Source organism: Brassica napus, chromosome C7, assembly GCF_020379485.1.
Source record: "Brassica napus cultivar Da-Ae chromosome C7, Da-Ae, whole genome shotgun sequence".
Classification (NCBI taxonomy): Eukaryota; Viridiplantae; Streptophyta; class Magnoliopsida; order Brassicales; family Brassicaceae; genus Brassica; species Brassica napus.
In genome coordinates, this window is record NC_063450.1 from 47,493,662 (window position 1) to 47,508,996 (window position 15,335).

The following is a 15,335-nucleotide window of genomic DNA, read 5'->3' on the forward strand; positions in this document are numbered from 1 at the left end:
TCTTGGTTAATGGCAATCCACAATGTTCATAACATTGGTGATTTTTTTTTCCTTTTTTCTTTTCCATGGTGATTATTAATATGCTATCATTTATTAACATTCGTGCACTCCATAAAAAGTTGTTTCTTTGTAGTTGAAATCCGCCGTAGTTAGTTATGCATAATCAATTAATGTTGAAAAATACCGTAAAATAGTATTAAAACACTTTATTATTTCAAAAATAACACACACAAAAACATCCCAAATGCCATTAAATAAAAGTTAAGCATACATTTTTATTTTATATTTGGATTTGAGGTTATTTATTACAGTTTAGAATCTAATACTCATTGGGGTTATTGGTTGTTGTATTTTAATGGATTTGAAGATCTAAAGTAAATTTAGTGTTATTGGTTCTATGATTTTCAAATCTGTATTAAAATCATGTGTTATTGGTTTAATGATTCATAAATTATATATCAAATCAAATGTTATTCAATCGTACGGATTTACTAATAAATTTGATTTTATAATGGATTTGAATGGATTTTTTTTGGATTTGAATGGATTTTTTTTGGATTTTTTTGTTAAAAATACAAAGACTCAAATCCGAGGAAAAACCTCCGGATTTGTAAATACTAATCCGAAAAAATTAAAAATCTATATATTTTACTTCGATTTATAAATACTACATGGATTTCTAAATCAATCAAAATATATAAACCAATAACACCTACTTAGAGAGCGAGGTTAGGATAAGGGTTTAAAGATTGGAGTAATTTAGTCATTTTATCTTTCAGTTAATTAGTGTTTATTTATTTATTTTTCTTCTTATGTGCTAATTTTGTCATAATGTTTTTATGCTATCTATCGTTTGCCCATTAATCTTTACAAGAAAAAAGAATTTTGTGCCCAATTTTTTTGGATTGAGCACTTTGGATAGTTGACTTTCTCTCTTAAATGAATAGCGAATTTAGAGCTATACATGTACTTGTTATATTTGTTTGTATTCTAGCTCTAAGGATCTTCTGAAATTTCTTTTTGTCATCAGTTTTCAATTTTGAGCTTAAGTCCAATTTTGAACATTTCTCCTTTGGGCCCAACATAAATTCCTGGAAATATTTTAAGATATCATTTAAAAATAATCTATCAGGCCCATGTGAGGACAACTAGTACTTATACATTGTATTATATTTAATTTTGGTTATATGATGCCCTAGCCTATTATGCCAAATTGCCAACACTATAAAGAAAATGATTAGAGATGATAGTTCAATATTCTTATTTGTTTCGTTGTTGCTACCAATCTACCATCAACATAATGCGATATGTAGTATATATTTGGCTTGGAATATATATCTAAATCCAAAGAATGGATCTAAATCCAAAGAATGGAATTGAAACACATTTGAATTGGAAAATTTTAAACCAAACTCGATCTGAGATAAATTAGTATTCAATATGTGAAGAATCAATATAGAATCCGAACTAAACTGAGCATAATGAGTTACTAAAAGTCTAAAACTACATAAGATATAAGGATAAACAATATAAATATATATCCAAAGTAATACTAGTATATATTATAAACTTAAATGTATTGAGATAATTCGAGTATTTTTTTTTAAATTTAGATAATTATATTGATCAATCAATCGCATTCAGGTAAAATTAATTAATGTGGACCGGATCCGACGGGAACTTAGGTCGAACCGAACCAGCTTAACACCAAAAACAAAACAAATTGGTTCTGTTTATAGTACCAAAATACTTGAAAAAAGACCTGAGTGCACAACCCTAGTTTTTTTTGGACAAAGCACAACCCTAGTTTATATAACGAAAACAAATATGTTAATTATGTTCGCATTTTTGTTAAGGGTATGGTTGGTAATGATTCTAGTTTGAAAAAAATCTACAGAGATTTTAGGGTGACTTTTAGATTTTATTACTGTAAAAAATTTATAGAAAGCACAAAAAAAAATAATGTGGATATTTGGTTCTACAAAGCATTTGTACAGTTGTAGATTATTTCAAAAGATAGATGTGATTTTAAAAAAATTATTAAATCTTAATTGTTGTAAATTTGGTGATGTAAAAATATACGGAGCTATAAAAAGCACCTACAACAACTACCAATCACACTCTAAGTATCATAAAAGGTGAAAATCTGGATGAGCAACCGAGTTATTAGTGAGTGATATGTCACCAAAACCAAAACCAAAAACAAAATTTAGCTAAGTTATTCTGATAAACCTTTTCAACTCATATCTATTCTATTAAAAGGGAAGCAGTCTTGATAAATCTACTTATAAAAGTTGTTTGAACTTTTTCATTAAAAATTTAATATGTTTTTTATATTGTTTTAACTAAATCAAAAATATATAATTTGTTACATTAGAATCTTTTTTTCAATTGATAGATTTTAGTCACATATATAGTGGGTCCCTTATTAACCTAGATCGACAACAACTCTCTTTTATGTTATAACTATATCATAATTAAGTTTCAAATTAATAACCTATCATAATTCATCACCCACATATAAACAAAAAAATATGTTAACCTTACTACTCATAATCTTTGGAAAAACCATAGAACAACCACATGAACAAAAAGCATAGAATAATTATTGACCGTATTTTAATGAACTGGACGTTGTTCACTTATGATGGCACCCTATCATATGAATAAATATGTATTTCAATATATGCATGATTCATTAAGTATTTTCTTAAACGCTTCAACATATTTTTATGATATATTTTCTTGAACAATATTAGATCACACAAATTTCTTTTTATTATCTATATTATTAAAATATGATCATCCTAAAAAGTTACTTACAAAAATATTGCACCTACTCATTAATTATATTATTATTTTTCTGTAACTATAAAATACTTTAAATAAACTCATTTTTTTCTCAATACTATTGAAACTGAATATAAGAACCACATTTATAATAGAGGGATACACTATGAATTTGGAAATGGGTCCCTTTCCATCTTATCATGTAATTTTTTGAGAATTTTTTGTAATGTAATTTTTAAAAAATCTTAGTGTCATTCGATATATTCAATTTTAAGTACTATTAAAAAGTATGCAAAAAGTTTAAATCAACATTTTTAAAAATGTCATAAGATTTATATAATATTTTATTGGATCAATCAGTATGATATGGCGGGTTAATGATGAGTTTTTACCAAGTTTTATCAAGTTTTTACATATTGAGTTTTAACTTAATCCAGATCGGATTATATATGGATTATCGGATTTATTAATTAGACCGCGGGTTTGGACCGGGTACAAAAACATTGCTAAAACTATTAAAAACCTACAAATTCATACTATTAAAGAATCACAAATCAAAAAGTTTATTCACTTTTAAGTACTACCAAAAAGTATTGAAAAAGTTTGAATCAACATTTTAAAAAATATCATCAAATTTATATAATATTTTATCGGGTCAACAGTATCAGATGGCGGGTTAATGATGAATTTTTTTTCCAGGTTTTATCATGTTTTTATATATTATGTTTTAACTTAGTATGATCAGATTATATACGTCACCAAAATTATCAATTCGACCGTGGGTTTGGATCAGGTACAAAAACATTGCTAAAACTATTAAAAACCTAAAAATAATCATATAACTAAATTAACCCAAAATCTGCAAAACAAATCTTATGTCTCACCAGTTCAACATATGTAACTCTTATAAAATTTACATAAAATATAAAGATGATGTTGTAACATAAGAGTGTGCATAATAATATACATCAAATCAGAACACTAATTCATATCCATTTTAATTAAACGAAAAATCTGTACTTCCACTAATTCATATCAAATATTTTTATTAGCCAAAAAATCCGCGCTTCGAAAGCGCGGATCAAAATCTAGTATCTAGTATTCTATTAAAACAGGAACATGACCTATTGATATAAGTGTGATCTACCTATTTTAATATAATTATTAAAACTTTTTATTAATTATTTAAGAAAAATATTGTACAAAGAAAAATAAAAATATGACTAAAAAACACAAATATAAAAATTTAATTCCTAATAAAAATGGAAAACAAAAAATATACTCGTCTTTTTAAGGGCATATCAGAATCTAGTTTCTCGTAAAACAAATGCAATTAAGAGTCCACCGAATAATTAGGATGGTATCTTATCCTAATAAGTCTAAGACTCCAAATATTGTGAATTTTTTACAGCTTATAATGTTTTTAACTGATATCGTAAAGCAATTTTACTATGTTCATATATTTCTACTCCCACCGATTTTATTTAAATTTCCTTTAAACCTCAGGATGTTGAAAAACCATTCAAAACCTTGGCAATTCCCACGAAACGGTTTGAGAATGTATTAGAATTTAGAAGTGACATACTTACTGATCCCGTTACAAGAAACAAATGCTAGTAATTCTCCTCTCTTGAATTTTTTTTTATATTCGTTCGTTTGTATTTTACTATTTTACTTAGGATTTATAGAAAAATAAACAAAAATGTCATCACGGAATCATTGAGTTGTACTTTACTTTTTTATCGCATCACCAAAAAAGGGTCAACTATTAAACTCTTTGATGGGACCCGCTTCTACAAGCCACAAAAGAGAAACACATGTCGGATTCCGACTCCTCAAAATCTCGTGTCCGAGATCTATTTACAGCCGCGGATTTCTTTTTGTGGTCCTCGAACTATCGTCGTGGCCCACATCTGCACCGTCTGATTCTTTTCGATAATAATTATAATAAAGCCAAACCAGTGACAAACAAAAAAAAAGCCAAATATTTGATGACAAAATAAAAAACAGTTCAACTCTCTCTCTATATCCAAAATCATCAGTTCCTGCTTCGGACCGTCAGATACGGAGAAGGATGCTACGCATGACATCATCACACCTGGTTTTCATGGGTCCCGCTTTGTGGACACATCAGCGGAGACGACGAGAGCCGTTGATTTGACAAGAGGAAGAGGAAGAAGGAACGGCCGAGATGTCTTGACGCAATAGCTCAGTTAAAACGCTCTCGGCTGATGGCGGTTTTAGTCCGAGCGGTAGCGGCATCCCAGGTTTGCTAATCACTTCTTTAACCAGTTGATCAATCATTTCCTCGTCCTGGCCCGACCCAAATTCAACGCAAAACCGACCCGGAAATTAATACTTTAATGTAGTTATTTCTAACGCAAAGTAGAGAATTTATGAAAATTTACCAGCTGATTCGCCGGAGGAGTACTGAATGTTCCGGTTATCGGAGGAGAAAAGAATGTTCCGGTTACCGGTGGTCCAACCGGATAACCCCATGTATTACCATTCAACTGAAACACGATAATATACAATATAACATCAATAATTGATTTAGCTATCATTTCTAAACATTACATCACTAAAATCTTATCAAACTTACTTTTTTGTCAAACAATCTTATCTAGATAACTAAGTTTTATTTATAGACTTAAACAGTGACATTTTTTACGTTTATTATTGTTTTAAATCTGATTTAGTTCCTTGTTACTCGAATCTTTGACTTTATATATATAAAGAGAAGTAGAGAACTTGAAATGTTACCGTTGGATAAGGTGGTTTAAAATGCCATGGAGGTAGTTGACCGGCAGACGGCAATGCCGGCGGCCACAAAGGCGGAACTGCTCCAGGCGGATGAACACCGGGAAGACCCCAAACGGGGTAAGCCATTACGGGACGGTGCTGTTGCTGGAAACCGTTATATTGCCGTTGTATTTGTCTATGGTTGTCTCTAGATTGTATCCATCTATGGTTATGATCATCCTTTGGAAGAATATTTCTCCTATGCATCCGAAATTTCTGCTCAAAGAATTCCCAAGATTTTGTAACATTTTCACAAAAATATATGTAAAAACATTCGACACTTTTGGAGTTAAATACCTGAAGGTGACTAGCTACATTATGTCGAGTTAAGCCATCTACTTTCATCAATTCAAGAATCCTTGAAGGTATCGCTTGATCGACTCCAAGTTGCTCTACCGCTTGCACGAACTTCTTGTGCAGCTCTTGTGTCCAATCCACCTGAAGGAAAAGATATCAATTACGAGGCTGAACCGTATAGAAACTAAGAACCATAAAGAGAGACCTGACACTACCTTCTTTCGACTAGCTTTGTTACTAGACAAGTTCTTGTTCCCGGATGATTTATTAATAGGTTTATTAGTCTCATCTTCTTTCTTATGAAAATTAACTGAATCACCGGTTTCACCTTCTTCTTGTTTCTGTTCTTCGGTTTGGCCTTGTTCTGCTTCCTTTTCACCATCTCCTTTCTCTTCTTTGACAATCACATTATCTTCATGATTTGTAGTGTCGACTGATTTGGATTCACCGATGTCATGATCCTCCGTGTTCTCTTTCTCGGTAGGCGAGTTTACATTTTCCACCGAGCAATTTCTGTTCTCTTGGTCTAGTAACCGTGAAACTTGCCTTAACTGAGGGGTTGATGGTGCTGGATCTTTATCATCGATTGTCATATTGGTATCGACATTAAGCATCGAGACAACAGAATCTTTAATGGGCTTAAGTGATTCCGAAACACTAGCTCCTCCATCATTAAATGCCTAACAACAACAATAAAAATGTTCATTTTCTTAGATGGTTACACTATTTTATGTAAAGATGTATTAAGATAATAAACTAACCGAACCTTATGAACGACATGCTGCCAAATATTCTTTAGTTTCTCCGGTGAGAGTGGTTTTTGAAGGAACACAACTGCACCAAGCTGGAAAACACTTCATCACATAACCAACATTTTTTTTATACATCTAAGCAAAATGGAAGTTTCTGTCACTTACCGCTATGCATTTCATTGTAGTTGCGATGCAATGGTCGTCCGAAATCACTGTAAAGATAAAGACAAAATCCACATTAAAAAAAAAAGAAAAAAATCATATTGCAAAAATTCGTAGAAACTTCAAAGGTACAGTTTACAAACTTATAGTAGGAAGAAGGCCTTTGGCAGCTTCAAGGTACTTGAAACTCTCATCCTCTGCACTCGTATTCACCTCGACGATTGCAATGTGGAAGCTCTCCGGGCTTTTGACAACCGCAGAGAGTGCTTCAGATTCATCATAGAATGTAGTGACTGCAAGATAGTTCCAAGAAGATCAAGAACTGAATAATGCACAAACAAGAGCTTTGGTATACCTGGATTAATAGAGCTTTGGTATAGTTTGGATTCTGGTTCAATAAACCCGAGAAAACCACATATTCTCAGTGTAAGGGTAACGTTAATGAGTTTGTTTAGATGCAGTATAGCTCTTTCAAAATTCCAAAAATGTGATTTGAAAACTAATAAAACTCCAAAATATAACTGCACATTACTACTTCTGTTTTCCACTTTCAACCAACTAAAACGTTGTTTTTCTTTACTATAATCCATTATTATTAATTTCATAACAATCTTATTTATTATTTTTTTTGTTCAACTCATAACAATCTTATTATAAATCAATGGATATCCAAAAAAGGAATCGTCACGGGACATGTGAGAGCTAAAGTAACTCTAAAATTAAACTAGTAAGCTATACACCGTAAGGTCTCACTCAAGTAGATGACAAATATAAAAATATGATTTATTTATTTATTATACAGAGCCATTAAATATTTTTTATAAAGCCTTAATATACTTTTTCTAATCAAACAAAAGCAGAAAAAGGTTTGAAAGAAACTGAGAAAGAGTAGTTTGCTCACCAATATAGTCCATGGACTCGAGCTTCGATCGGGTCTCGGCTGCCGATATGCCGTCTCTGCCGCCGTCGAGGAGAAGAACTCTAAGTCCCTTTGGAAAATTTTCCCATTTTGATAAATCGTTAGCGGTACAGACCATAGCTGGTTTTGCATTGTTTTCGCGGCCAACACCGCCGCTTCTCGCCGCCGTCACTGTCGTTGCCGGTAGAATCTGCGGGAACTAAATCACTATCTAGATTTTTGATTAATAATAACAAAACAAAAATGAAATAAGTTTTAAAGGAATACAACATAGAAAAGTAAATATACAAAAAGGTGTGTATTATTGATGAGATAAGAAGAATAATTCATGAGGAACTCGATTTTCTTATTTAAGGAGTGGACCACCATGCCATGAAATCTAACAAAGCGTTGAATCATTTGAGAGTGAATATATTAATGGTCAATTATAAGAAAACTATTACATCTCAATTAGTTTTTAAGTGTCGTTAACTCGTGCATGCAGTATGTATATTTAATGAAAAATAGGGAAATTGAGAGGAATACTCATAGAGGAAGAACTGGATCAAATTAAAATTTGCACTTTTCTATAAAACAAATTTATAGAAATTGTTTTTTCACCCGGTTTGCAAAAGAAGATCCCAAATCCAGAGAAGAGATGCTTATATCATGCAATGAACATATAATTTATCAAAACGAAAAAACAAAGCTTGTAATTGAAAAACAAAATAGACTTTCACAATCAAGAAGTCCAATGAAAAAAGTAGACTAAGGGAAATCTCATATGTTTAAGGTGTTCTCATACCTGAGAGTGTTTCTGCAGATTTGCTTAACCCCCTTCCTCAAGCTCTCTCTCTCTTTCACTCTCTCTCTCTTTCACTCTCTCTGTTCTTTAGTCACGTTCAAAGTTAAATCCTATGGGTGGACTTGGTGACTTTTAGAGAGAGAGAATGGATGAAGAGTTATAATAAGTTGGTGACTAGTATTGTTATTGTCATTGGGTTATACACAAAGATATATGGAATCAAAAGCCTTACTAAGATAAAGGTCCTTACTAAGATAAAGGTTAATATATTGGATTTAGAAGAAAATGATAAAAGTAAAAGGATCTTTTACCTTTTTAATATATTTATATAAGTCTAATTCCCTCTAACAAAGAGAAAAGTTGAAAGTCTCCTTAGAATATCATTATATTCCAAATTAGCACAATTTTAATTACAAAATAGGCATTTGCTAGATATTCTACCAAAAATTGATATGACTCTATGGGAGTGATTCATTGAGCTTTAAAAATTATATTTACCTTTAAATATTATCTAAATTTTTTAAAAAATTATTCATGATTTTAATGTTTTATTAATTTCTTAACTAAAAATAAAAATTAGATATAACAGCCTTATACACTAAGTTTTATTTCTCAAGCTGTAGAAAATTATTTCAATAAATAAAATTAAGATGTTATAATATGTGATTAAAAATAATAAAATGTTTAGATTAAAAACATGAAAGGAAAAAAGATCGGTGATTGGTATCTTCAATTTGATGGTATTTAATTCTAAAATACCGACAAAATCTAAATACCCAGAAAAAATCAATCTGAGACATATATAAAAGAAGAAATCCAAAACTAAAATGAGAAAACAAATACATACAAAGAAAAAAATGTTTTATCGGACAACCCAAAACATTTTTTTACGGTATAAATTAATCCGATCAAGGATTTCATTTAAAATCCAATCACCTAGTGAGGGGTATAAGTCGGTACTTGCTATTTAAAAAAAAAAAAACTTTAATACTTAATGTGTTTTGTACGAAGAATAAAATTTTGGATTTGAACTTACTTGTTAAAAACGAGTATTGGTTATTTTGAATACTTTCTTAAAATGAATTATTTGCAAATTATTTGATCTTCTCCTTTATTTGATATTTGTAAATGCTTATAAGTTATTTGCAAGTATTTAAGAATTAGCTGCTAAATAATACCGTATTAGAGAGAAACATATAATTTGTTTTGTTTACTGTCTATTAAAAACACGTAAATTACTCCAAACAAAATATTTATGGATATAATAAAAAGGAAGAATGACAAAACATTAATTTCTCAGCATAGTGTTGTTTACTTCTCACAATAATAAAAATGTTTTTCTTCGGATAAGTAACGGATAAATCAAACCTAATAGTTAATTGTTTTCAATATTTGTTACTTGTTTTCTAGTTATATAAGTATATACTACTACTACTTAATACCCGGTTTGACAACAGTGAATGTTTTAAAAATTAAGATGGGTACGAGATGAGTAACATATATAAAAGCAATGAGTAATTGTGCAACAGGATGTATCAGTGCTCACATAAAACCAAAATCCAACCAGGACGAGTTAGTCTGGTGGTAAACGGCTTGCGGCTGCAAGTACGGTCTCGGGTTCGATTCGCACTGGTCACCAGAGAATTTACATGCGGACTTGCTCTGGCGCCCGAGACCGAAGACCGTTGCCTGGCCATGACCCACCTTCGGGTGTGCGTCCGCGCCGCTAAAGGGTTCGGTCTCTAGTCTGGACCACCACGGTGGGGCCATGACACTCGGTTATCAAAAAAAAATCCACTCTTAAAATAAGACAAACCTCAACAAACAGAACTTCATAACGCTTGCTTGCTCTACTAAATGCATTCTCCCAAGTCCCAAGTCCCAAGTCCCAAGTCCCAAGTAGGCTAATACAAAACTATTTTAAAGCCTTGCTACTTCTTAAAACCATGCACAAACATATTCATTGCTTGCTTATACATTTCAGATTACGCGAATACAATTATACAAACAAAAATAGATTTCGACCTTAAAATTCAGATTACGCGAACTTGCGAAGGCTGGTTCGTGTTTATTATATTGTTAATATTTTTTCCCTTGTAGCAGATGTCCAAAAAAAAATTGTTTCAAAGAAAACAAATAACATCTATTGTTGTAACTAGGCACTAGATTTGGATCCGCACAACCGTGCGGATATTAATTTCATGTTTATATATATTTTACATAATTAGAATATATTTTTAAAGTAACTTATATATTTAAATGTTTATATATAATTATTTCAAATATAACAATTTGATAGTTTTCATACAGTAACTTAATTGATTATTTAAAATCATCACATATATTTGCTATTTTTTATTATATATATTTTAAAATTATTTTTATTCAATTATTATGATCATGATCTGTAATTCAAAACGCCAGATTTCATTTATCAATATTTTTTATGTTTGTTCATTTAAGATAATAACTATATATATATATATATATATAAAAGTGTAAGATAAGTTAATTTTATACATGAATTATCTAATTTACTAATGTTAACCCGTTCTACCAACATATTATATTTCTAGCATAAATTTTTAATGTTTGTGAAAATAAAATATATTAATTTATCAGTTTAAAATAATTTTATCATATTTAGTTAAATACAATGTTTTATTTTAAAATGATAGATATAACTATAAAATAGTAAAATTTGATATAATTTTTTTCATTTTATAAAAGATAACTGAGTATATATATATATATATATATATATATATATATATATATTAATAACATTAATTTCATTACTAATTACAAAATTAGTGAAAATATTTATATACAATTTTTGATAATTAAGATATTTTTATAATGTTTTTCAACACATTTGTTAAGAAAATTAAATATATATATTTATATTTTAAATTAAAAGATATCAAATTATATTATGATTTAAGTAGTTAAAAATTATATATTAGCATTCAAGAAATACATTTAATAAAAAATTTAAATAATGATCCAAATAAAAATATCATACATGAATAAATGTGAGTTTGTTAACCAATCCGGGTTTTTAGGAGTCGATGTTATATTAGGAATGATATATTATTAATTCATATTATTAGTAATAAATGAATGATAACTGATTTCTAGTAAGAATTCATTTTTTAAAAAATCACATATTTTAATATATAAGATATACAACAACCAATCAAGCGTAGTTTTTTTTTTCTGTAACGGCAATCGAAAAACTTTAGTTTGACCATATCCAACTCTGATTATTACTTATTTTTGAAAGGGAGAGTAGAGTTCATCGTCAAAGACTCAAAACTGCGATTTCTTTCTTTTTCCAATTTTTTTTAATACTGTTTTAGCATTATACGGATTTGAATTAGGGGCACAACAACTAGTTAACACAGACACTAGGATGTTAACATGGGTAATTACTCATGGATTTACCTAAACCCATTAATAATAGGTTGGATTTTTACCCATCAAAAATTAATGGGTCAACCATATTGTATACCCATGGATTTTCAATTATATTATTTTTTTTATCATCTTAATTAAATTATATAAAATTTCTAGAAAACGTTTTTTCCGTCAGAACCAAAAAACAATTTTTTTCCGCTAAAATCAAAAACAAATTTTTCCGTCAAAATCGAAAAAACTTTTTTTTCCACCAAAACCATTAAAATGATTTTTTCACCGAAACCGAAAAATGAGTTGTCCCACCAAAACCGAAAACCCAGCTATCCCGTCAAAACCGCAAACCGAGTTTTTCCGCCGAAACTGCAAAAATCAAAATTTTCCACCAAAATAAAAACGAGTTTTCCCGCCAAAAACGCAAAACCGAATTTTCCCGCCAAATGACAAAATCAAGTTTTCTCCACCAAAACTGTAAAATCAATTTTTTCCGCCAAAACCGTAAAACGAGTTTTCCCGCCAAAATGACAAAATCGAGTTTTCTCCGCCAAAACCGCAAACCGAGTTTTTCGCCAAAACCGTAAAACCAACTTTTCCCACAAAAATCAAAAACGAAGTTTTCCACCAAAACCGTAAAAACAAGTTTTCCTGCCAAAAACGTAAAAACAATTGTTCCCGCCAAAATCGAAAACGAGTTTTCCCGCCGAAACCTAAAAAAACGAGTTTTTTCCGCCAATTATTGCTAAAACATTCATTTTTGGGAAATAACCATTATTTTATAGAGTGTTCAGTATTACATGGTCCTTTTATTTTTTACTCATTTGAATGATAATTGCTTTTGCTAGTTTGTTCCACCATCACCACACTTGTCTTTTTTCTATTGAACATATTTTGTTAATTATTCGAGCTCCGTCGTATTTATCTAAAGTTCTACATGATTGAAAAGTCCATTTGTGGCTTTTTCCTTTTTATCAAGGAGTTCATCCTAATTCCTAACGGGCTCACTGCTGCAGTTTCAAATTTATCTGTTTGCTTTTCGGTCCGGCAGCTGATAAGAATGTTTCTATCCTAATTCAATGTAGTATTTAAGGGGTGTATTCAACTAAGAGTTTCAGATGATTTGTATTAAAATGACAAATCCAGTGTTATTCAAATGAGGATTTTAAAAAATACTTTCAAATCCAGTGTTATTGAACTTGTCATTTTAACAAACACTCTGAAATCCACTGTTATTGAACAAAATTTAAGTTGGAGATTTTAGAATGCTTTAAATGTTTTTAGGGTGTTTGAGAGGGATTTCTTAGTTATAAAAATAAAAATCCAAATCCCATGATTTTATATGAGATTCTAGAGTTATTTAACAAAAATCACACCAAATTCTAACATTCTCTTAAAATCATCTAAAAACTCACTAAAATCAAATCCCTTCAAATTTCATATTCAATACACCCCCCTAAGAGAATCAAATTCTAAGTGGTTTCAAATGCAAAGAGAATACATGTTCATATTTAATCTAAATGCATTAAATGTAATGAAATGATTTAATTTAAATAACAAGATTCTAAGACAACAAATTAACAAACTTTTAAGCAATGAGATAAAAGAGGAGTCATGGGTCTAGGAATTTGATTTCAAATGACTAAGATCCAATCTAAAATGACAAGATATCAATCAACATATTTCTTTAAGTCTAGACAACACTCCTAAACAAGTTCTTTGTCAAGATAAATGTTCATTTACTTTCATTGATCAAACATCAAATGCATTTGATTTGTGTCAATCAAGCAATCATTAAGAACAAGTCATTTAACTATCTAAACTTGTAATATGTTTCAAATCAGTTCAATAAAACAAAGTGTTATAAAAAAAAACAAAAAAAAATTTTTCAAAAAAAAAAAACTATCTAAACTTCCCTAACATCAAATCCCTTTGGTAGGGTAAGCAAAGAGCAAGTTGAGTTGACTCAGACATTTCATCGAACACCTTCCATGTAATGAAATGTCTAGAGTTCTAATCTAAAGAGGTCAACTCTATACTAGCATTAAGATCACTCAATCAAGCAAGGAAACATATTAATCTAACTCTAAACACTCTAGATCATCACTTAATCATTCTAATCATCCTAACCCATGAATCCAAAGATGACTACTCACTCATTATCATGGTAGACACTAAATCATTAGTTGATCTAAGTCTAAGCATGATTAATGATCAAAGCGATCAAGCAAACACAAAAGATAATGATCAAGATTAGATCTTTCACCCCAAAAGTGGTTTTTGATTAGATAGAAAACAAGATAAGATCTTAAGATTAGGTCTAAGAAACATTTATAGTACCTTAAAATCGAACTAGGTCAACCCAACAAACATGGTTTGACCCAAACACAAATGGGTAAATATCTGGTCAAACTCCGAAATGTTGATTTTTTGGACTCGCAGCGGCTAGGCAAAACAGCTCCACTAGGCCACAGAGGTTCTCACAGCGACTTCTTGCATTCTTCGTCATCCGGCCACTGCAACAAGTACATATGCGGCATGGAGTGGGGTATTTTCCCAGCGGCTTCAACACACCGCTGCGCAAGGCCGCTCCCACACTTAGTCTCCATTCCTCGAGCGCTTGCAGCGGCTTCTCGATGGGGTCACAAAGCCGCTGGGATGTCACAAGACCGCTGGGACACTTGATCATCTCGTCTCATGCTCGAAAATCACCAATCTTGCTTCCAAACCATCTCTAAATGCTCCAAAGTCACCATTTGACATTTCCATCACCTGATAAGGACATATGTAGTGCTATACAACCTAAACATGTCTAAATATCATCCTAAATGATCAAAATATTCAAGAATGAATGGTTAAAACAATGCAAATCATCAAGATATCAGCAGCTAATGTCGGCCATGATGTGGTTTTTGGTTTCTTTGTTCTTGTATAGTTTGGTATATATCTCCACTCTAGTGAATGGACTCGAGTGCATTGAATAATCTTTCTTGGAGAAAAGATCTCAAATGAAAACATTGATACTCCAAACGCATGTAACTATTCAATTTTGGCTGGTAAGGTAAGTAATATAAAACTAGATTAAGATCCGCGCCTTGACCGGGATAAACATTATATATATAAATTATTTTATGTATTATATGTTCTTACATATTATGAAATAATAAATATATATTGAATAATTAAAAGTCAGTAACTATTACATATATAATTAAATTGGTGCGAACGAATAAATCAATTTTATTAATCCAAACATTTTTTTTAAAAAAATTGATAGGATATGTAATTAAATTTAAATGATATTAACATACATAGTATATTTTTAATATTAATGTCTATTTTTTTTTTTAAATGATGATTTCTACTCATGTGTTTTTTTAATCATACGTATTTTTAATAGCAAAAACTTTAAATTACT

At 30.4% G+C, this 15,335-nt stretch overlaps 1 protein-coding gene across 4 annotated transcripts; it reads right to left on the reverse strand.

The window, feature by feature from the left end:
* Positions 1-4,716: 4,716 nt before the first annotated feature.
* LOC106411136 (two-component response regulator-like APRR2) lies at positions 4,717-8,732 on the reverse strand. Of its 4 annotated transcripts, none has more exons than XM_013851830.3 (10): positions 8,507-8,732; positions 7,705-7,921; positions 6,947-7,096; positions 6,807-6,853; positions 6,656-6,733; positions 6,105-6,569; positions 5,890-6,030; positions 5,554-5,808; positions 5,199-5,303; positions 4,717-5,103 (listed from the first exon to the last, which is right to left on the reverse strand). In XM_013851830.3, exons 2-10 carry the CDS (start codon positions 7,838-7,840, stop codon positions 4,921-4,923), a joined length of 1,560 nt encoding a protein of 519 aa, XP_013707284.2. In that variant the 5' UTR covers positions 7,841-7,921; positions 8,507-8,732; the 3' UTR covers positions 4,717-4,920. The 4 variants fall into 4 exon arrangements, with proteins under 4 accessions (XP_013707284.2, XP_013707285.2, XP_013707286.2 ...); XM_013851831.3 differs by having other exon boundaries at positions 7,705-7,912; positions 8,507-8,718; XM_013851832.3 differs by having other exon boundaries at positions 7,705-7,929; positions 8,507-8,702.
* Between the last annotated feature and the right edge of the window lie 6,603 nt (positions 8,733-15,335).